Raw genomic sequence first — 23,294 nt, 5'->3', positions numbered from 1 at the left:
AAAAAGACAATTTGAAATGAAAATTAAAAAAAGGAACTTTTGCCGTCAAAAGAAGTCGGGTGACAAACAAAATCATAATAATTATCTTATTTTAAAAGATGTATTGCATTATTTTACAATTTTGTTGTTATATTGTTGGTCCAGATTTATTCACAATTAATAATTTGGTAATATTGTATTTATTTGTGAAGGTTTCAGCACTTCTTAAGGCCATTCTTAATTCTACTCACAGAGCCGATAAATGCCCCCACGTGGTTCAGCCACCATGTTCAGCTACATCCTACATCTAACAATGAGTCTGCAATATATTTTTATTATATTTTATTAACTTTGTTATAAAGACACATACAGAAATTCACTGGGCAATTTAAAAAAACACTAGAAATATACAGTATATCTCAAAAATCTGATCGTGAGCTGAACGTCACACCAGAGGTTTGGTGCTAGTTGTCAGCATCAAATTAGCATCAAGTCTCTTTTTGAGGTTTATCTGTTAAAAGTCTCTAATTATCTTCTTATTCTTCTACAATATATTTTTCTCCACAATATTTTCCACGCAGCAGTTCTCATGCTGTTCAGGGCTTTGAGGGAAGTAAATGTCAGCCTTGTGTTCGTCGTCATGCTCGATGTGTTTCAGGTGGATGACCATGTGCAGGGCGTAGGCCAGGACCAGTAGCAGGATGAGGGAAGTGATGAGGCCCATCAGGATGGCCGGCGTCAGGAAGGTGGCGCAGTCACTGGCTGGAGAAAATTTACTGGACGTGATGTTGAATGCCTGAATCTGAGGAGAATGCAGTTTCTGGTTTCATGATTGGACATTAACTTTTCCACTGAGAAGTTTTAGGAATAATCAGTTTAAAAATGGATGACGATTGTTTGTGTCACTGATGGAGCCGTGGCTATAATACACCATATATTGCCTTCAAATTATCAGACAGTGAGTCAGCTGGACAGATGGACAGGTACCTGGAAGTTGGTGAAGGTGATGGCCCAGCGGCGGGCGTGCTCGGTGCTGGGCAGCAGCAGGGTGCTGTAGCGCTGCAGGCTGCTGACATGGAGGCAGTGGTAGGAGGCCGAGGCCGGAGCGTACACCTCGCTGGCGTTGAACACGGCCTCTTCGGAGGTGTTGTAGAGCAGAGAGACGCTTTCTACCGAGAACCACCATTGACCCGAAGACTCGTAGAAAGTGTTGGACAGCTGCAGTCTGACACCAGAGGGATGAGACCGTCAGTCCAGACTGTCAACCTTTTAGCCTTAAAGGAACCATGTGGTGTTTTTGACCTCTAGCAGTGCTGTTTTCTCATGTGTGGGCCCCTTTTTGTTGGTAATGTGATGCACATTCCTGCTGGTGTCACTGATCTATGATACAGGAGGTGGTAAAGACTGCAAGCTACCAAACACTGGTGCTGCAAATATTTATAGAGAGGAAAACACATTGCATAAACTGGATATGTTTATGTTAAGTGCCTCAAAATTGTACTTAAATACAGTACTCGAGTAAGTGTACTTTATGAGAAAACTCCAGAGGGAACCTTTTTCATGTACAGTCAGATCAGGGTGGCTGCCCCTTTCACATAGCTTCACTTTCACTTCATTAACATTCTAAATATATATTTTACTGCATGATTGGCAGACAGATAGTATGACTAACCTGATGGACAAGCCTCTCAAATCCTCCACATCTCCAAACCTCATGACCAGCCTGATGAAGACAGACAGACAGACAGACAGACAGACAGACAGACAGACAGACAGACAGACAGACAGACAGACAGACAGACAGCTGTCTGAGAAAGAGGGATATCTGAGCTCCATCTCGAGATGTTTCTCTCATCAACATCTGAATCTAAGTGATTTATGTTTTCTGATGCTTGTAAAGGTTTGTGTCCATCAGACAGACAGGTGGACAGTCGAGTCACTCAGACAGACAGGTGTACATACGTGGCCTTATCCTGATGGCAGACAGACTGGCTGGTGTCGACAGGTTTCTGAGGAGAAAAGGCTTTCTCCGTCAGGTCCAGCTGCTTCTGCCTCTCGTAGCGGAGAGACAGCTTCCTGGCCTGGAACAGGATGCATGGCTCCCCATTGGACAGCACCTGGTGGGCAGAGACAACTGCATTACGGGACAACACCTGGTGGGTGAAGGTAGCTGCGGGTCCACTCCATTTCAGTGCGATGAACCAAACGACAAGGCCCAGGAAAACTGTTTAAATGTACTATTGGACATTTGTTGAGCAGGGAGACAACTATATTATTGGACAACACCTGGTGGGCCATAAATGTTATTACTTGATGTGAAATAAATAGAAGTAATATTGTAATACTGTGTACTGAGAACCCTGCGATCGACTGGCGACCGGTCCAGGGTATACCCTGCCTCTCGCCTGTTGACAGCTGGGATAGGCTCCAGCCCCCCCGCAACCCCGAAAGGGATAGGCGGTATAGAAAATGGATGGATGGATGTGTACTGAGAATCGCAGCTTCTCATTTTTGCCTGAAAACCATCAGTCTCGTTATTAAAACTGAATAATAAGCAGGTGTAGATAATGAAAGGGTGGATGTTTAAAAACCTTCATTTGAATTAGGCTTATACACCTGCAGCTCGATATAAACTGTCTGAAATGTCCCCCATGACTGTGACTAATTGTCTGGAGACAATACCACCTTGAGGGGAGGGAAGGGAAGTGCAGCTCCTGGCGTCTGAAGTAACTTCCTCCGTGATACATCTGGAGACTTGAAGGGAGGCTGGAGAGAGAGAAACACATGATGAGTGGAAGGGAGACAAATGAATCAGGTAAAATATATAACCATAATTATTTTATAAGTTTAATGTGAAATAAATTAACATGAGGCATGAAAGGCTTTCAGGCAGTTCACACACTCACCTGTGTATCTGCGTAAAGCACATTTTAATACATGTTATTATTGATCACTGCCAAGTGAATGAATACCAACAGTACTCCAGTGCTCTTCAGAGGAACAGTTACTTTAAAGGAACAGTTACTTTAAAGGAACAGTTACTTTAGAGAAACAGTTACTTTAGAGAAACAGTTACTTTAAAGGAACAGTTACTTTAAAGGAACAGTTACTTTAGGTGAACAGAGTTTACCTGTAGTTGTCTGAAGGGTTGGTCTACAGGAACCAGAAGCTCCTCCATCCACATCCCTCCATCACTCTGTGCCATCCTTTCATCTGGAGAGTCAATAACAGGATGAATCTTATAAATTAACTCATATATGTTATACAGTAACTACTTTATAACCCTTACAGCAAGTAAACACCTCTCAAAACCTGATAGATAGATAGATAGATAGATAGATAGATAGATAGATAGATAGATAGATAGATAGATAGATAGATAGATAGATAGATAGATAGATAGATAGATAGATAGATAGATAGATAGATAGATAGATAGATAGATAGATCTTACCATGGAGTGGAGAGACAGCAGCACTGTGAACAAAAGTGAGAGTAGCATCAATAAATAACTGAGCTGTCTTATTATTTCCTCTTGTTTGTTGGAATCTAGTTTCTACTAATGAGATCACATCACATTTATTATTATTTAAAATCACATTTATGGTCACACACTCAAAGTCTAATTCTGACTCATCATTTGGGGACAAGAAATATGGCACAAATCCAAATATGTTAATGTAATTATGGGGACATATATTTCATAGTCATCATTTAGTGGCAAAAGAGGATTAAAGATCTAAATAGTAACAAATCCCTAAATCTTTTGGATTAAATGTTAAATAACAAAATCAACCACAACTAAAACTTTTAAAAGAAATCAAAACTTAAGTCAATTTTAACATGGAAGTATCTTGTGCTTCTTAAATAAAACCAAATGTTTATAAAAATCACTTTTAACAGTGACTAATAAAAAGATAGAAGTATAATGTAACGTGAAGACAATGTGTTAAATCACCATAAACAAAGATTAATTATGAGGTTTAGAAACAGCAGAGAGGAGGACGACCTGTGAGGTTTGGAGTACCCAGAATGCATCTGGGTACTCCAGTGACCCAGACGTTCACCCTGTAGATTAGTGTGGAGTGATCAGTCTGGAACAGAGATGTGCTGCTTCTGAGAGGACCCACTCTGACCCCGATTACAGAGACGAACTCGCTCACAATAGAAAAATAATGGATCTGAAGATTTGATATTTGAATCAGTTTAACACCAATTGATTGATTGCGTTCATGACAACATGCAGCACTTTCAGCTTAATGTAAAGAGTCTGTGCAGATCAGCAGATCGAGAGAAGCAATGACAGGAAGCCTCAGTGCATCCTGGAAGACTGAAGTGTTTCTCTTAAACATCACTAAACAATTAAAGCTAAAGTGAAAAGCATCTTTCGTTATTATTTGTTCAGAGTTTAACATGTTGATGAACAGTATGGAAACAAAACCATTTCATCAACTTCTTGAGGTTGAAAGTTCATGCTGGACTTTGCTGTGTGTGAAATCCAGAATAAAACTGGTCACAGCAGGATATCGACCAGGAGTCAGTGGACAGCCAGAGGAAGGAAGCCACCGTCTATGAACACCTGTACAACCAGCTGTTAACAGCTTAACCTTTTTTAGGAGCTTCTGTGCATCAAGCGGATAACCAGAAACCCGATATTCAAGTTCCTCTTCTGCCTGTTACTGTTTACAGTCCAGTTAGTGACTTGAGACATGAAGACGACATTTTGGATAAACTCTGTAAACAGATTTTTTAAAAAGATGATAAAAAGCTAAATTGTTGTAAGACGACAACTGAAGGGTTTCAGCCAATACTGTCCTTTTGCTCTCCACATGGAGTTTATACCTGCATGCATCAAAAGCCTGGAGAATGGAGAGGAGAACGTGTCCTGACAGTGCAAAATAATCTGTTTTATCTAATCTAAATGAACCCAGTGGACGTTCAATCTCTCTTCAGAGACTTTATGCCTCTCAGGTTGAAAATCCTCTCAGTAGATGTTCAGTAAAATGTGTTTCACATTTCTCTCAGCAGATATTAAATATATTAGAATTGTACTTTATACAACAATAGGCACAGAGCTGTCAAATCCCCACGACTCCCTACAGCCAAAAAAGGGTTTAGCTCCTCTTTTGTATTGGGTCAGAGCACAGCACTGTGGATTGTGGGATTGCACAGATTACATAATCATACGATCAACAGCACACACACACACACACACACACACACACACACACACACACACACACACACACACACACACACACTCACACATTCAGTTAGGTCATGAAGGATGGGGGGGCTGACAGCCAAAAGGAGATTTTGCAGTTTCTCTCTCAGTCACCATCAGCAGCTGCACACTGTAAAAAATGACACGCTGCGAACAGCTGCAGACGCAGAGCAACATTATCACCCCATTTGAGTTTTGTGTGCCAACATCATCAGCAAGAATGTTGATACTGAACGACTCTGCAGATTATGTCCAATGCCAGCGTTTGTATATCTCTCACTTTCTACGACATCTGTGCAAAGCAACTATCATCAAGTCAAGTCAACTTTATTGTCAATGCTGCTATATGCACAGGGCATGCACAGAATTGAAATATTGTTTCCCTCAAAACCCTGGTGCAAACAGCAATAAACATGAAATATAAAATATAATAGAAAATGAAAAATAGAAAAGAAATATATACAAGTTAAATATATGGTTAAAGTTGGGGAAAAATCCTGGCTATGTCAATGAAGCAACTTGGGCAAGTGAAAGTAAGTGAACTTTTTGGAAAAATGAACTGTTAACTAATCAGTGGGTCCCAGACTTCTGCAAGAAAGTCTGCTGTGCCATGCTGTGAGTGGAGATACTGGGATACTGGTTTGCATCCATGTGAATAAATCAAGTGTTCACTCTTTTTAGCCAAAGTTCCTGCATGGTTCAGTGTTGTTTCCAGCAGCAAATGAACTCTGATAAACCCACTGTACAATCCCTGCCCAGCTCCAAACAGCAGACAGACAGTTTTAGAGCAGCTGGTAAAGAAAAGTGGGACATCCAGCACCTACAGAGATATTTCTCTCAGGAGTTGGTGGCAAACTAAACCAGAGCGACATTCATCAGGCGGACACCATCTCAACTCGAGTGGGATGTTAATGCTGCTCTGTGCTTCCTGCATGTAAAAGTAGGTGTGTGTGTTAGCAGACTGTCTAAGACCGCTAACATTTGTTTTCAGATGTTGGGGTTTCAGCTCGTTCCTCTGTCCCAAAGTGACCAAACAGAAACTCACTTCATGGTGCTTTAAAAAAATAACAGCACAGTCAATGAAACTACCCACAGATCCTGGTGGACCACGCAGCAGAAGCCCATCAGTAATCTTTGAGCTGAGCGTGTCAAGAGTTAAAGATTAGAGAGCCAGGAGAGGTCAACGACAACAACAACAACAACAACAACAACAACAAGAAGTGTCAAGTTAAAACATCATCTCCGTCTCTGCTTCTCTGCCTCACCTGTCAGCAGGTTGTCGGTCGTGACAGGTAGATGATTGTGGATGGAGGATGAGGAGAGAGAGGAGGAGGATGCAGCAGTGTTTCCATGGTGAAGCCATTGCTGTGGTGACCACAGTGTGATGCCAGCCCTCTTTCTCTCTCCATCGTAATCTACTTTAATCAGCCCACTGTCTCTAAGCCCCCCGACAGGCTGATGAATCAGCCAATCAGGGTAGAGCAGACGGTTGAGTGAGCCCTGCCCCTGCATGGGGGTTAAAGACATTTGTTGGTCCTACATTTTCTCATTTTCAATTCACCTCAGTCAAAATACATTTCATTACAGCAGATTAAGTGTGGTGAAAAACCTTAAATCTTCAATTTTTCAATGAACACAAACATGGAGTACATAACAGTTGTAGCTTAATTCAATCATTTACTGTCAAATTCTGCTGCCTATAAAGTACGACAGTTCACAAGAATAATAAGATATCATACCTGGAATAGTTTGGTTTCCTGCACAGGCAGCACACGTGTCGATGGATATTCAAAATTTCATTCTTGCCAACTTAATGGGTGAAATTGAAAATGTAGGGAGGGAGTGTTGGTCTGTTTGTTACTGTGGTTTTAAAGGTAAATTCCTTTTTCATGAAAAGGGGAAACAAGCATCTACAGCCATGCTAACGGCACTGTGAGGCTGTACCATGACCTCACTGTAAAATGACATGCAAGAATTCAGTGGAATCAGCTAATCTTTTCTCAACAACTTCACGTAAATATACATTATTTAAAAGTTAATTCAACTTAACATTCCTAGCTTTTCTAAACTTCTAAAGTTTATGAAGAAACATGATCAGTGTGCACCGTATGACTGTTAAAACTATCCAGAGACTCGTCTTTTTTTGTAGCTTGAAGAAAACAAGGTCATTCAGTGTTTTCATGACAGTGCACTTCTTTAGACATGAGACTGACCTATAAAATGCATCTTATTTACGTAACAAAGTGCATTTTGGATAGAGATTATGAAATTAATGAATGTTTCTCTTTTGTTAATTTTTAATGCATCTGTATATAACAATACAGTGAATAATCCAAACACAGCTGCAACCTATAAAAATCTATAAAGTATAAAATAGCCTACAAAATGACGAAAAAAGTAAAATAAATATTTTAAACAAATGATAGGCCTCTTTAATAAAACTGAATATCCATTGATTGAATATGGGCTGATTAAAAACCTGAAATCATGTTAAAAACCTGAACAGTTTGGAGTAACTTTTTAAAGTCTACATTTAAGTATACAGATGTGGTAACCAAGTATTCCAATTTTTTGTCCACATAAGATATAATAAAGTTGTACTAAAAAAAATGTACACAATAAATGCGCATTGTTTTCCATTCGTGAGATAATTTCAGTCAGGCATTTTTTGTAGCCACGCTCAGCTCGGGTCCTCCGACTAGACATTGCCGCGGTGCATCCTGGGTCCTTCCTTTCCATCCCAGGCTCGTTTCAGCAAACATGGGTACGGCTCTAACTTCATCCTAAATACCGAGTAATTCTTTATACTGCAGCGATTTTTCATGTGGATGTCGTATATGAATATCTTAAAAATTATTTTCGATGAGTATCTGACGGAAAAACTCCACTGTCCATTAAATAAACGGACCGTTTACAAGTCCTTCTCCCCGCAACGTGGAGCGGCCATAATAGGTCGGAACTGCAACACAAGCGGCATGTTAGCTTAGCATAGCATACGATCCTTTTACAAATGAAGTGGTTGGTGCTTATGTCATAATATTTAAATGAACGGCCGGATGAAGAAATAAAGAACATCGCGTTGTAACTGTATATTAATCCGTGGTTTGTGAATGTCTGCAATGTAGAATAACGTTATACTTAAGTTAGCGCACCCCACAGTTGCTAACGATGAGCTTGGCCAACTTGTCTCAGTACAGTTGTCATATTTGGCGACAGGTTTTGCTGTGATACAAATCATGGACTGAAAAAATGCGAATGAACAAGATTTTGTCTAAGTATTGTTGAAAAGTAGGGTCAAATGTAAATTACGGCAGCTTAACGAGGCTGTAAAACTATCTGTAGTTCGCTCTGCTCAACGCATTTAAGTGGATTTTGACGTCGTCACAGCGTTCAGTTCTTTAGTCCAGTTTCTGGTTTAGTAATTATCTGTAGACTTTTTGATTTTGGTTGTGGGTGTGTAATTGCAGTGATATCTGCATAAGCAGACATTGTCAGAAAGCAGTGATGCAGCATGTATAATATTGCACTCCAGTCAGAACAAGGCATCTTTTTTTTCCCCTGAAAGTTAAACTCCTGATCTTTGGAAAACAGACCTGCTTCCTGACATTTGTGTGTCAAAGCTAGTATTGCGTCCAGTGGCATGAAAATGACTAATTATACCATGTACATTCGTTTATATAAGGTATTCTACCGTTCAAATGTCATTAAACAATATACATGTTTCTCAGGACGTATTTTGTGCATTCTAATAGAGAGTTAATTAAACCATAAAAAGCCTTCTGTTTTCATTCCTGTAAGCGTCATAGTAACTGATTACTGTGTCATCTTACTAACCTTTAAATCCTTCTGGTCTTCGTCTTCCAGGAAAGTGTCGTGGTCTGCGCACAGCCAGGAAGCTCCGTAACCACCGCCGTGAGCAGAAATGGCACGATAAACAGTACAAGAAGGCCCATCTGGGCACTGCCCTGAAGGCTAACCCCTTCGGAGGAGCCTCCCACGCCAAGGGCATCGTCCTTGAGAAAGTGTGAGTACTGTGACGCCTACTGAACAGCACACACCTGAAGATGAAGTGATGGCTAGTCATGTTCAGGGTTATGACCTTTGCCTCTTCTGATAAAGTCGATGCCCCTTTTTCAGTTAATGTTCCTGAAGTATTGAGCTGATTGGTTGCATCCTGTAACACCTTCATGTTTTTAGTCTTGACTAGTGTTGCTATTATGGTATGTTCCACCTTTCAAGAGTTATCAGGGCCAAACGTGGGTCTCTGAATTTTATCTATTTCCTTGTTTCTGCTGATTTACTGCTGACTCATGCCCTGTGAATATAAATCACAGCAAACAAGAGTCATGAAAACATGAAACGTGCTCCTGTCAGTTATTTTTTTCCCATACAGTTTCAGCTTCTTTCAGGTTGCGTTTAAGTTTGTTAAACAGTGTTGTTTCCCTTCTGCAGTGGTGTTGAGGCTAAGCAGCCCAACTCTGCCATCAGGAAGTGTGTGAGAGTTCAGCTCATCAAGAACGGCAAGAAGATCACCGCCTTCGTCCCCAACGATGGTTGCCTCAACTTCATCGAGGTAAATACTTGTCCTCCATATGTGTTTGAACAACAGTCCAACAGGCAGGAATGGTGCAGCTGGTGATGTGCTTCATGTCCATAATCTGATGATAATCTGTACTAGTTGTATTCCCATGTTCAAATCAACCAGAGAAAAAAGCTTTTCCAAATCTATAAATGGATTTGTGTGATTGTCCAAGATAAGAAGTTTTTATTTGGGTTTTATAAAATCCTCATTATGAAATTTTGTTTTATCCACAAGGCACATAAGATGGATTAGTCATCCCTGCATTTACTCTTCCTTTTCTCCGTCTCACCACCTTCTCTCCTTCCGTCCTGCAGGAGAACGATGAGGTTCTGGTGGCAGGATTCGGACGTAAAGGTCACGCCGTGGGTGACATTCCCGGAGTTCGTTTCAAGGTGGTCAAGGTGGCCAACGTGTCCCTGCTGGCACTCTACAAAGGCAAGAAGGAGAGACCCAGGTCATAAACAGTTGAGGCAGAAAATAAAATAAACACATTTTCAATTATAATCTGCTGTCTGTTCTCATTTGTTTGTCGCTCACAACAGTTTCTTTTTGATGGGGTTTAAAGGCACAAAAATTAGTCTAAATGCTTTCAGATTTATCTTGCGAAAGTCAACAAATAGGTTTGGTGATGGTTGTCAAAAAAATTCCAAGCACCCAGTCACCTGACACACACTTTCAATTTCAATTCAATTCAATTTTATTTGTATAGCGCCAAATCACAACAGAAGTTGTCTCAGGACACTTTCCATATAGAGCTGGTACAGACCAAGCTCTTTTATCTACAAAGAAACCAACAATTCCCCCATGAGCAAGCACTTGGCGACAGTGGCGAGGAAAAACTTCCTTTTAACAGGCAGAAACCTCGAGCAGAACCAGACTCTGGGTGGGCGGCCATCTGCCTCGACCGGTTCACTGTAAGACTGTAATGATCCATCAAGCCAAGGTCATGAACTGTTTTTACCAAAATGGGGTTATAGTATGATTTCGAGTGTGCTGTGGCTCTGTGACATGATGCCAAGTCTCCAGTCTGGACTGCAAGCCTATTGTGTCTTCAAGCAGACTGAACTCGAACAGCCAGATTTAGATTTTAGATTTTAACCTTGAACAACAACCTTTTTGGCTTCAGTAGAGCAGCTCAGTCCAGGAGGACTTTGGCATGAGGGTCTGAGGATTGTTGGTTCAAGTCCAGTGTGTTTAAAAAAAAAAAAAAAGTTTAGAAAGATCGTGTAGGAGACAAATAGTCTGTCAAAGGTCAGCTGTGCGGGCTTTAAACAGGCTGAGCAGAGTTGATTTTTTTATATTCAAAGATGTGCTTTACATTAATGATCATGACAGTAACATTTCTGTGAGAAAAACACTTCAGTGTGTGAAGAAAATGAACACATTGGCAGCCTGTCTGCCTTTGTCCCAAGGTTGGATAATAAAGCAGTTTCCCAAAATACCAGGTTTACTGTTTGTCAGTTGGTTTTGGTAAATTAATTGCAAATTTGTAGAGAATTTGCACATTTGAAGTACAATTTTAACTAACAGGCTTTGAGTTATAATCTGTAAATAGACTGCCGTTACAGCACTTTTCTACTTTACTGGACGATTGTCCAGGCTCATGAGCGAAGTGCTGATCTGCCTGTCAGGAGTAACTTTGCTCTGTGTCTTGCTCGAGGACACTTGGACATGTGGACAGGATGAGCCATGGATAAAACCACCAACCCTCCCGTTTGTACTGCAGCTGTTTTTTCTGCTTGCCCAGAGTCAAAATCAAGAGTCAAAAAGTATTTTTGTACTTAAATTACCACAAACTGATACAGAACTACACAGCACGAGTTTACAGGCAGAAAGTCAACTAGTTTCATAACTGAACATTTTTTCCAGAAAAAATGTGCCAGCATGTTCTCAGCATCTCCACTGGGGAAAAATTCATCTCTCGCAGATGAATTGATAGTGTAAATAAATATGTGGTCTGTATTTAATAATTAATGATAAACTTTTTATTTGTATTGCACATTTCAAAGAGGAATTGCAGCTCAAAGCAAAAGAAAACAAGAAAAATCATGCATCAGGTGAGTATCACACAGAAAATACAGAATGGACTTAAAAACAGATAAAGGGTGCATAGACTCTGCAGGCAGTCAAGATATGTGGTCTGCAGACACCAAAAACATTTGCATCCAACCGTCGGTCTGCCCTGTAGAGTCACACTGACTGTCTGCTCATCAGGTCAGTGCATAAACTTAGCTGCAGGCGGTAAATATAGTAACACGTATCAGATCCCCCCTCAGCCAGAGCGCTGCAGCCCAGGAGCTGAAACACTGAGGTCTTCGGATGAACCTGCACTTTTTCTCCCTGCAGGATTTTTGTTAAACTTTAATGACATGTTTTAAACTTGCGTGTGAATCACACACTCTGTACGTACTAGCAGGCAGGCGGCCTGTGCTCTTTAAGCATGGCTTCATTGATGGAACCGTGAAGACTCACAGGTCTGCTTTTGGTCAGTCACAGGTCTGACCTCTGCTCCTCCAGTCATCTTCAGCAGCAACAACAGATCCTCTTTTAATCTGGGACTCCACAGCTGAGCAGAGGGAAGCCGAACGACGACCCAGCACTAAGCCTGAAGGTAAACAACCCCACAGCCAGAGTGTCAGGTCTGTTTTCAGACGCAGGAGTGTTGAGATATGCTGTCGATCCCTCCGTCTTTACTGATCACTGTACGGTCCAGCATTTGTAAATTGCATTCACAGTTTTGTTAAGGTTAGTTAAGCTTGTTGTGGGCTCATAATGAGAAAAGGCAACACTGACTGCTGCTCTCATACAAGATGTGAACTCTGGCTTCTCATGTCGATCATATTTCACAGCCACCTGCCTCGTCGACCTCAATAAGATCATGTTTTACTGCAGCGTATGAACGTCCTTCTTCCTGCTCCCTGAACACTGATGTCCACAAACCATAATGTGCTTTTGATCTGAATCCTACAGCATACAGGTATATATTGGCAAGCAAATCTCAAATGTTATCTAAGTCACCACTTCTCCCATAAAAAGTGAGATTAAGTGCACAGAATATATATTTACAGAAATCAAGGAGAGGTTTGTATTTGACAGTCGAGAAAAGAAACATTGGGAGAGAGCGTGATGCAGCAAAGGTTCCCAGTAGGACCTGAACCAGAGTGTATCATTTACCAGCAGGCACATCCAAACAAGAGGGTTTTAACATGCACTGATGTGGATTTGCTGAGACTTAAGATCAGGGAGCAACTTCAGGCAGCTTGTTCTTCCAGCAGCATGAAAACAGGCTGTTTGGCCCTTTTTCATGTTTCAACATGACAACGGCCCCGTGCACAAAGCCACGTCCATAAAGACACGGTTTTCCCAGTTTCGTGCGGAGGATGTTGGAAGAACCCTCAGGTGAACTCCATCAAACGCCTTTCATGGAGTGGAACGCTGACTGGGAGCCAGACCTGATCACCCAACATCAGTGCTGGACCCCACTAATGCTCTTGTCTCTGAATCCCTGCAGTCATGTTCAACATCTGGTGGAAAGACTTCCCAGGAGAGTGCAGGCTGTCCAAATACTTACGGCCGTGTGATGTGCATGATGTACTGCCAAAGCATCCAGTTTAAATAAGCACACACAAGCTCAGTGAAATGTACCCTCACAAGATATTTCCCTTTTTGAACAGGAGCCTTTATGTGGACATCATGGAGTTTGAGCGATTCGGGACGGAGAACGATGATGACGAGGACGATGCAGCTTTCCAGTACATGATTGAACAGAGTCTGCTGGAGAGCAACAAACAGAAGGAAACCCACCGAGACCCCACAGCACGAGGCTGCAGGAGGTCAGGCCAACACAAACCCACATTCTGAATGTTTCTCTCAGACGTTGGTTTGTCTTGGCGAGACGACTCCAACACCATCAAAGTTCTGCTCTTTCCTTTGCTGTCCTCCATCACTGTCCTCCATCCTCCAGATCGCCTCGATGCAATTTAAAGTGTCAAATCTGTGAGGCCCCACTGCAGGCAAAAGGCATGAAACCATCATCAGCCCAGTCAAACATAGAGCTGAATACATCAATAAATAATGCTGTTGCAGGACAGTGAGGGGTTCATGGTTCAGTTACATAATCTGGTTGAAGAACCATGCAGGGTTCCCTGAGTTATTAATTTAGACTTTAAACTATCAGAGACTGGGATGATCAGTGTTCAAACTGGTCTCACTGGATCCAAAATTTTGTTCACATGTGGAAGTTTTACAGTTATGTTTTACACAAATAATATTCCCAGATCAGATAATAATGCTAAACTTTATTTGCATAGCACCTTTCATTCAACAAGTGCAGCTCAAAGATTATGTTTCCTGCTCAGTGTTTCACAGAACATTTAACACAGTTTATGACCTTCTTTCCTCGCAGCTCTGGCCGTGAGTCTGCAGACAGCAGCACCATCTTCACTGCTATAAGACAAGGTGAGGATACAAGGCTGGAATGGAAAGACAGATTTTAAGGCTTAAGTGGTGGTTAAGGTTTATGTCCTTGGTGTCTGATGGGTAGACTTGCTGTTTATTTCTTTTTAACTGTCTCTCCACTTGTCTGCACTAAATGTCTCTTAATGTCCAACTGAAATGAATCTGATCCACAGCAGCATGTTGATATATGACAGTCCTATAATTCAAAACCAAATAAAACAGTCAGAATAAGCAGATATTTACAAAAATCAATAAAGCTGATGAGGTCAAACATTAAATATATTTTTGCCTCAGATCACCAGGAGTTGATTTTTGGGTTTATATGTGCAGACAGAGGGGCATTGCTCTGATGACAGGGTAGGTGACCTTGTACTTTGAGGGCAACATCCAAGATCGCTAAAGTTTTTCTTTCACGAATAGAAAATGAACAGATTTGCTTTACAAAATCCTCCTGATGACGATCAGCTGATTAGACATGCATATAACATGCCTGGGTGCAATGTGCCACATTTTGCACCTGGATGGTTTACCTGAGACCCCAACACTTCTCCTATCTCCTGGCCTGTGGAAATAATCCCATGTGCGTCTTTGAAACCACACACACGCAAACTAATTTCCTGTCCACTGAACAGTAAAGGAAAGAAACTTGAAAGAAAAGAGAAGTATCAATAAATGCCCCTTTATGGCTAACTTCACTCTGCCTGTGTCCTGCTTCCAATTCCCCAACCATCTGACTGTGGTTTGCCTGTTCCCTGCCTCTTTCTAAACTGCCAGTGCAGTAGGTACACCTTACCTAGTGTGTCCCACTCTTTTCAGTTACTGTATTTTGTTTGGTGACAACAAACACAGAGACCAGAATCCATCGAAGGTGTAATAATAGAGCAGAAAACTCTGGCTGACTCTGATTGGAGCTGAGAAGCAGCACCTGTCAGGAAGCAGCACTCGGGCAGTTTTGGACCATTATCAGTACTGAGAATTGGACCAGTTTACAGTGTACTGGACACTGTATATGTGATCAGCAAGGTGTGCCAGATGCCTGTGTAAAGTCATGTGACTCATGCCAGTTGCACGTTGGTGCAGGTGTGGACAGAGCATAACACACTGACACACACGCACTTGTCTTTTTGAAAACAGGGATAAATTGCAGATTGTTGCAGTAAAAATTGAAACGTCTCCGTCCACCTTTCCCTCCAGGTAATGAGAAGCTCCTGAAGGATCTGTGTGCCCGACAGAGAGACAAGTTTTCAGAGACAGACAGCCGAGGCTGGACTCCTCTCCATGAAGCAGCGGTTCAGACCAACCAAACCATCCTGGAGCTCACATTCAGAGGTTTGCACTCGCTTTAAACTGAGTCTCTGCAGCTTCACAGTGACATAAAACACCTTTAACGAAGCGGAGGTGTGATGATCTCCAGGTTCAGGTCCAGCCTCTGTGGACTGTCGTACTCCTCGAGGGCAGACTCCTCTCTTCCTGGCAGTAGAACGAGGTCTGTTGGAAAACGCCTCCTTCCTCCTCCAACATGAAGCTCAGCCGGACAGCCAGGACCAGGACCAGGACACACCGCTGCTTGTAGGTAGGCTGAGCAACATTTCACTGCCTCAGAGCCTGAAAGGCTGCTCAGGACATTTTAGAACAGTACATTGTTCCCACTCTTGTTTTCATTTATCAGCAGGAATTCACTGTTGTAGTTGTTTGAGGTGTTTTTAACTGATTGTTAAAAGACTGCAACTAATGATTAATTATCATTTTTTTATTTTCTCTATTTATCAATTGATTGTTTTGTTTGTAAAAATTCAGAAAACTGTGAGAAATGGGGTCAGAATTAAGCAAAAATGATGCCTTCAAAATCCTCCAATAGTTCAAACTTCAACATTATTTTAAAAATAATTGAAATCATTTAAAGGAAGAGCAGCAAATCTTCACATCTGTGAAGCTGGAAGCGTGAAATGTTTTTGCAATATAAAAATAGTTGCCAATGAGTTTTCTATCAACAGACTAATAATCAATCTGTTGCTGTTGTATAAACTGTTGCATAGTTGAACCGTTGCATTTAGAGCAAAGCGTTGTGTTTTACAAGCTCTTTATATGTTTTTAAGGAAACATTTAAATAACTTAACTAAAGTTGTCAAATAATTGTAGTGGATTCAAAAATATAAAGAGGCATGAAACAAATACTGAAGTACAAGTAGCTCAGATTTGTACCTTAATACAGTACTCGAGTAAAGTACTTAGTTACATTCCACCACTGACAAACCGGATGTTTAAGTTTGTTTGCAGTCTTACAAAATAAAACCTAACAGGAAAGCTGCGATGTTGATGCTTCTTTTTAACTCCTCGGTCATCACTTCAGTAAAATCTGCCGTCTTTTTAATTCCCGCTGCAGCGATCCGTTCAGACCGCACTGACCTGGTGAAGCTGCTGCTGCTGCGGGGCTCCAGGGTGAACCAGCAGGGCTGCCACGGCCGCCGCCCCCTCCACGAGGCCTCGCGCCTGGGCAAGGCGGCGCTGGTGACCCTGCTGCTGGGGGCCGGAGCGCAGACAGACCCTCGCAGCCACTACGGCCTCACGCCGCTGGCACTGGCTGCTCAGGGGGGACACCTGGAGGTGGTAGAGACTCTACTGAGGAAAGGTGAGAGAGCATGGACGGCTGTGCAGTATTACCCTCATTATTCACGTAAGCAGGCTGTGATTTGTTCATTTTAACGGGGGCGAGGGCCCAAACCCTGTTTAATATGAACCCTGACCTTCTAGTAAAAACTACATCTGTTGTCATGTTTCCTCTAAAAGAGTTCTGCAAGTGGCTTAGTCTCAGTTGTATTTTCAGCAGCACAGATGCTACTGAATGATGACATATTACATATTTACTATTATTAACAGGCAGAATGGAGGGACAAACAGAAAAGGGTGCTATTAAAAATCTATAAATCTACTAATGGTGGAACGTCAGCACCGTGGATGCACAGCATGGTCAGGCTGCTGATATGTCAGAGCTGGGTCGGGGTCATGGATTCTAACTTGCACCAACCTTCATCAGACAAAGGGTCAGTGAGTCCTGTAGACTGGACTCATATTCAACCCCTCTGTCCCTGCACTGTCTCTGCAGATCTGGGTTAGGGACTGTTGGAAAATGTTCCACATGACTCAAATTAATATCAGCCTAGCAAATATCGCTTTAATATGAGGCTTCATCTGTCTTAGACACAGTAAGTCAAATGGGTATTTTCCTGACTTACAGCCTTTTTTGTACAGAATTCCCTCTTGTTGTTTGTCCTGCAGGGGCGGACGTCCTGTCCCAGGCGCAGGATGAGGCATCCGTCTTGTACGAGGCGTCCTCGTCTGGTGATCCATCTGTCATCAGTCTGTTGCTGGAATACGGCGCCGATGCCAACGTCGCCAAACACACAGGACACATGCCGATCCACCGTGTGGCGCACAGAGGACACCTGGAGTAACTGTTACAGTCTTTCCTTTGAAGCAAATGTCATATTTATGAGCTCATCATATGTTTCAATCTGCAAAGCAGCATCATATAATGTGTATATCTGTATGTGTGTGTGTGTGTGTGTGTGTGTGTGTGTGTGTGTGTGTGTGTGTGTGTGTGTGTCTACGTGTGTTCCTCAGAGCTCTGAAGATGCTGATTCCAGTCACGTCTGTTGGAGAAGTAAACGACAGCGGGATGAGTCCTCTACACTCTGCTGCTGCAGGAGGACACACACACTGCCTCAAGGTGTGTGTGTGTGTGTGTGTGTGTTATCAGCCATGATCAGTGGTGGAAGGTGGAAACTACGAAAATATTGAACGAGCTGTAATAATCCCCCACAGCTCAAGCAGGTGTTTATTAAAGTTGCTAATTTCGTCTGAACAACATCCCAAAAGATATTTAGTTGACTGTCATGACAAACACAAGTGTTAAACTGCCACATTCGAGTAGCTGGAACCAGAAAATGTTGGAAATTTGCTTAAAAAAACGACTTCAAATCATTCTTGAGCACATTGTCAAACTGTTGTCACATTGTTGCAGCTCTTTGTGTATAATAATTCTCGGAAAATACATGATTCTGATTGGCCGACGACTGTCAAACATGCCACAGTTCAGCAATAACTCAACATCCCTCCTCCCGAACTCCCATCAGGCCTTGCTGGATGCAGGTTATGACCCCAACTACATGCTCCATCCCTGGGTTCGGCGTAACTATGACGATGAGAGGAAGTCAGCGCTCTTCTTTGCTGTCTCAAATAACGACGTACCATCAGCCAAACTGCTGCTGGAGAACGGGGCCATGGCCAACCAAGACCCAATCAAATGTCTGCAGGTAGGTGTGTGTGTGTGTGTGTGTGTGTGTGTGTGTGTGTGTGTGTGTGTGTGTGTGTGTGTGTGTGTTACAGCATCAGCAGCTCATATAGCTGAAGCTCTTGTCTGTGTTAAGTACAAAGCTGGAGTCAGGATGTGGTTAGCTTAGCTTAGCTTAGCTTAGCATAACTACTGGAAGCAGTGGGGAATTGTTTAGCCTGTCTACACTTCAAAAGCTGAATCTTGTGTGTTTAGTCTGTACACACAAAGCTTGTGGTTTTACAGTGACAGTGATGTGCTGGAACTACAATGCAGAGCAGTGACTGTGTGCAGCTTCCTGAAGTCTTGTCATCACTGTGAGGTTGCCAGGTTTGGTGCCATCGTACTGGCTGTGTTAGACACTTTGCTGAAAGCTCAAAACACCGACAGAAACCCCTGTGTCTTTAAAACTGTGTCTCTCAGGTTGCTCTGCGTTTGGGCAACTATGAGTTGATCAACCTGCTGCTGAGGTTTGGAGCCAACGTCAACTATTACTGCAGAGTAAACACAACACACTTCCCCTCAGCCCTGCAGTACGCTCTCAAGGACGAGGTAAACTGTTGCTCGTCCAAAAACACCTATTTGAATTTAGAAATCTTTCAGGAATCAGCAGCTTTATTAACTTCAATGATATTATATTTCTAAGAACAGTTGTCACATTTTGGGAGGAGAGCTACTCTTGTATTTAATCTGGCCTGTTGTGTGTGTTTGTTGTTGTGTGTGTGTTAGGTGGTCCTCAGGATGCTGTGTAACTATGGTTACGATGTGTGGCGCTGCTTTGACTGTCCCTATGGCAACAACCCCCACATCCCTGAAGGCTACGAGGGGTGGAGCAACACTGTCATCAAAGACACCTTGGTAATGAACGCAACTTCAGCAGGTCATCAGGGGGCCGCAGTGTGGAGCCACCGGAGGCTAAAAATAGCTACTTTATGTTAGCTGAACTGTGAGCCAAGATATGCTAACATTAGCATAAGAAGGGCTAAACTTAAAGGTTCAGTGTGCAGGATGTAGGGGATCTATTAGCAGAAATGAAATAGAGTTTTTTGATAGTTTTTAATGTATTTTAGAGATTCTCTCACACGTTCAGTTGGCTGCAATCTGGAGCTTCAACACTAGATGTCACTAAATCCTACACACTGGTCCTTTAATCTGTTGGATCTACTAACAAGATGCCTCTTGCTGTATGAAGTGATTTTTTGGCCATTTGGTGGCAGCGGAACAAGCTAAAAACATAACACTGACATATTATGAGCTTGTAAAGTTGCTATGGCTAACATGTTAGCACACAGCTACCTGCTCTCACATCCAGCCGACACAGAGTGACTTTATCGTCCCGTCATGATGACCCTCACCCTGAAGCTCAATCAGATGTCTGATGTCACACTGTTGAACCTCTGTCCATCTGTCTGTCAGTGCAGTTCTGCGAGGTGATCACTGTCTCCTGGCTGAAGCCCCTCTCAGGTCAGGTGGTTCGCGTCCTGTTGGACTACGTGGATCATGTGACCTTGTGCTGCAAGCTGAAGGCGGCAGTGATGGAGCAGCAGCAGTGGCCGGACATCTGCAGGCTGCAAGGTAAACAAAATGAAGCTTCACCCGTCCCCACGTCCATCACTGCGTCCCCTACAACCTGTCGCCTTCATCAATCCCTCCTCTCTGTGTTTCCTCCTCTTCCTCACCAGAGAGCGCTCGCTGTCTGCAGCATCTCTGTCGCCTGCGGATCCGCTGTTGTCTTGGTCGCCGTCGTCTCCGGTCGCCTGTCTTCATGAGCTTCCTGCCGTTGCCGGGCCGACTGAGGGACTACATCCTGTACCGGGAGTACAACCTGTACCTTCAGAGCCGCACGCCGCGGTGACGCAGGAGAGAGGAGACGGACTGAAGTCAAGCAAAGTAGTTCAATATGTAAAAATATCTGCAGACATTCAAAATCAGACTTTTAAGTCACTTTTTCTGTTAACACGTTTAACCGTAAGAGCCAAAAGAAATACTACTTTTTATTTTATTGTCTTTTTCTATTAAAGGCTTACTGCTTTCCCCTCATGAAAGAAAGCGTGTTCTTACTGTGTGGGATTGTCCATATTTTGATTTAAAGAAACAAAACAACAAACACAAGGGTTTTTTTTGTAATAAATGAAAGATGGATGCCAACAGTGGATATCTGTCGCATATTTGTTTCAGACATAATTGGATCAGATTTTACATAATATTTGTATTCTATTCTCAAGTGTGTGTGTGTGTGTGTGTGTGTGTATACAAACAACAGTTTGTACATATTTTTGCTTCATCACAATGTGATTCTACCGCATAGAAATAAATACTTATTTATCACCCTGCTCGTTAACACCTCATCTCTCAGTTTATCGGAAACATTCAGATTCACGGTTTTCACTGGACAGGAGGGGTTTGAAAAATACATTTGCCTCTTTGATACAGTTTCATTAGTCTCATAAAATGAAAACACTCAAGTACAAAAACCTTGGATTTGAATTTGCAGCTGGAGGCTACATTAGTCGCTACTAGCACATACCTGGATCTGTGACAGAACCAGAAGCAGCATTGTGGGTAATGTAGGCACCAGTTTTTAATGAGGAATAAGAGCATGTGGATTAAAAACTGCTGGATCCATTTTAATACTGAAAAAAGAAAAAAGCTGTCTCTACACTGTCACCTCTCTAATAAAAAGCCACAAAAAGACACTATGTAAAAGACTGCATGTTCCTCATCTTTGTCAGTTTACTGAGTAAAAGTTGCAATACCCTGTCAACACGTGACTTCCATCCATCCATCCATTTTCTATGCCGCTTATCCCTTTCGGGGTCGCGGGGGGGCCGGAGCCTATCTCGGCTGTCAACGGGCGGGAGTCGGGGTACACCCTGGACCGGTCGCCAGCCGATCGCAGGGCCAACATGTGACTTACTACTTTTAAATGTGTGATACTACACAAAACATGATTCCCTTAAATCCAATCTAATGACTCTATGTAAGAGTATTGCATTCACAACATTTAGAACTAACTGGAGGCCTTACGTCATAATTACAACATGTTATCTCTCATACGATAATGAGAAAAGTGTCTCATAATTGAGATAATAATTACACAATAAGGTCTCAGTTGCTGTGAATGCAATACTTTTCCATAAGTATCCAATGTCTTTGACTTTCTGTTTTTTTTTTACCTCTTCCAGGCAGAAATGGACTTCACAAAGTGATCTGGACGCAGTCGGTGAGCTCAAGGTGACCTCCAGTTTTGAGGCCACTGGGACGCTTTCAAAGAACCTTTGAGGAACATTTTCGCTGGATGAGCCAGAGGAAGGAGCCTGGTCCAGGATCAGCAGTCCTGAACTACATCATTTATTACAATGACATTTAGTCATTTGGCAGCGACGTACATATGAATTCACACACTGATGGCACAGCATCAGGGGCAGTTTTTTTTGGGGGGGGGGGGGGGGGGGGGGGGGGGTTCAGTATCTTGTTCAGTATCTTGCCCAAGGATACCCAACCTCCTGATTGGTGGACAACTGCTCTATCTCCTAAGCTACAGCCGCCCCATTTATTCAGCCTGCAAGCGAAGTCCAAGTGCCACTTGTTTCCATTCTAGGATTATGTCTTACTAATAACTGTTTTCATATTGTCTGTTGGTTATTTTCTTGAACAAGCGATTGTTTGGTCTCTAAAAAGTTTCCCAAAGCCAAAGATTATGTCTTGACATGTCTTGTTTTGTGCAACCAAATGTCCCAAACCCAAAACCGGCCTGTTTGCAGACAAAATAAACCAGAAAGCGTTCACTTGTGAGAAGCTGGAACCAGAGAATTCCAGCACTGATTTTGTTCTTTTAAAAATGAATGATATTGATTAATCGATTGTCAAAAGTTTGCAGATTAATTTTCTGTTAATTGACTGATAGATTAACTATCTTAATGTTACTGATGCTTAAGGACGTTAATGTAACCGACTTCCTGAGTGGTCTGAAAATGAGAGTTGAGGGAAGGTCTGCAAAGGACGGCTGAGATGTGACAAACAAAAATGAAACTGACATGAACCTAATAAAGCAGAAAAAGAAGCCGGCAGATCCTCATGACTTGTTTCTTTTCAATCTCTTTCAACTCTGCACGTCTCTTCAAATTCAAGGTCAAACACTCACAACCATCAGTAAGAAAACACTTCAGTGCTGTTGTCTCAAGGAGTTAAAATCTGTCAAATAAAGGTTTCTTTCTTTAGAGAAGATGAAAACACAAAGAGGAATGTAGCTTTAAAGCAGCTATAATTGATATTTTGATAATGACCATATGTCCAATGACAATATGATAGTACAAAAGGTATCATCACCCAAATCTGCAGCTTTATGTTTCAGCTCATTGTTTAGCTGTCTGGTAGCTTTTGTCCACAGCTGTTTTAAGAGAACTAAAAACCCACCGTTTACTACCTGCTTGCACTTATTCTTTTGCTCAGCAGCTGTTGGAGATCAAAAACAGAGCAAACAGAGTCAATATTGGACTTATATTGATCAGGTGAACGCAAAAACGACTCCAAACTCACCATATCAATCTAAAAAGTGGAGATATGTAAATGTTGTGTTCATGACATGTTTCTGCTGCCCAAATGTGGCCAAAACTGGACTCACAAGTGCTGCTAATGTTCTGCTTGTGTTTATTTATATTAGAGATAACTGGCAGTGTTTCATATGACCCAGAGACTTCTGCAGTAATCACAACACGAGC

The 23,294-nt window shown here is 42.2% G+C and overlaps 3 protein-coding genes across 3 annotated transcripts; 2 read left to right on the top strand and 1 right to left on the bottom strand.

The window, feature by feature from the left end:
* Positions 1-313: 313 nt before the first annotated feature.
* Positions 314-6,607, bottom strand: atp6ap1la (ATPase H+ transporting accessory protein 1 like a). The gene is made up of 8 exons (XM_070959394.1): positions 6,469-6,607; positions 3,434-3,456; positions 3,110-3,192; positions 2,665-2,745; positions 1,942-2,096; positions 1,652-1,702; positions 967-1,204; positions 314-781 (listed from the first exon to the last, which is right to left on the bottom strand). Exons 1-8 carry the CDS (start codon positions 6,564-6,566, stop codon positions 524-526), a joined length of 987 nt encoding a protein of 328 aa, XP_070815495.1. The 5' UTR covers positions 6,567-6,607; the 3' UTR covers positions 314-523.
* Positions 6,608-7,900: 1,293 nt separating this feature from the next.
* rps23 (ribosomal protein S23) lies at positions 7,901-10,289 on the top strand. Its single transcript, XM_070959145.1, has 4 exons — positions 7,901-7,967; positions 9,068-9,227; positions 9,656-9,776; positions 10,100-10,289. Exons 1-4 carry the CDS (start codon positions 7,964-7,966, stop codon positions 10,244-10,246), a joined length of 432 nt encoding a protein of 143 aa, XP_070815246.1. The 5' UTR covers positions 7,901-7,963; the 3' UTR covers positions 10,247-10,289.
* Positions 10,290-12,367: 2,078 nt separating this feature from the next.
* asb14a (ankyrin repeat and SOCS box containing 14a) lies at positions 12,368-20,554 on the top strand. Its single transcript, XM_070959382.1, has 13 exons — positions 12,368-12,396; positions 13,460-13,618; positions 14,191-14,243; positions 15,438-15,572; positions 15,658-15,816; positions 16,627-16,872; positions 17,520-17,691; positions 17,865-17,970; positions 18,377-18,556; positions 18,997-19,125; positions 19,303-19,431; positions 19,995-20,148; positions 20,256-20,554. Exons 2-13 carry the CDS (start codon positions 13,479-13,481, stop codon positions 20,426-20,428), a joined length of 1,776 nt encoding a protein of 591 aa, XP_070815483.1. The 5' UTR covers positions 12,368-12,396; positions 13,460-13,478; the 3' UTR covers positions 20,429-20,554.
* The last annotated feature ends 2,740 nt before the right edge of the window (positions 20,555-23,294 follow it).

This window comes from Chaetodon trifascialis, chromosome 3 (genome assembly GCF_039877785.1).
Source record: "Chaetodon trifascialis isolate fChaTrf1 chromosome 3, fChaTrf1.hap1, whole genome shotgun sequence".
NCBI lineage: Eukaryota > Metazoa > Chordata > Actinopteri > Chaetodontiformes > Chaetodontidae > Chaetodon > Chaetodon trifascialis.
This window is presented reverse-complemented; position numbering and strand designations above follow the sequence as displayed.

Excerpts from the sequence above, each read along its gene's own strand:
- atp6ap1la (XM_070959394.1), bottom strand. The coding sequence starts at position 6,566 with ATGGCTTCACCATGGAAACACTGCTGCATCCTCCTCCTCTCTCTCCTC. Across the intron at positions 2,746-3,109 it reads AACCCTTCAGACAACTACAG|CCTCCCTTCAAGTCTCCAGA; the intron begins GTAAACTCTGTT and ends CTCTCTCTCCAG. Across the intron at positions 1,703-1,941 it reads TGCCATCAGGATAAGGCCAC|GCTGGTCATGAGGTTTGGAG; the intron begins GTATGTACACCT and ends TGTCTTCATCAG.
- rps23 (XM_070959145.1), top strand. Across the intron at positions 9,228-9,655 it reads GGCATCGTCCTTGAGAAAGT|TGGTGTTGAGGCTAAGCAGC; the intron begins GTGAGTACTGTG and ends TCCCTTCTGCAG. Across the intron at positions 9,777-10,099 it reads GTTGCCTCAACTTCATCGAG|GAGAACGATGAGGTTCTGGT; the intron begins GTAAATACTTGT and ends TCCGTCCTGCAG.
- asb14a (XM_070959382.1), top strand. The coding sequence starts at position 13,479 with ATGGAGTTTGAGCGATTCGGGACGGAGAACGATGATGACGAGGACGAT. Across the intron at positions 18,557-18,996 it reads ACCCAATCAAATGTCTGCAG|GTTGCTCTGCGTTTGGGCAA; the intron begins GTAGGTGTGTGT and ends TGTGTCTCTCAG. Across the intron at positions 19,432-19,994 it reads CTGTCATCAAAGACACCTTG|TTCTGCGAGGTGATCACTGT; the intron begins GTAATGAACGCA and ends CTGTCAGTGCAG.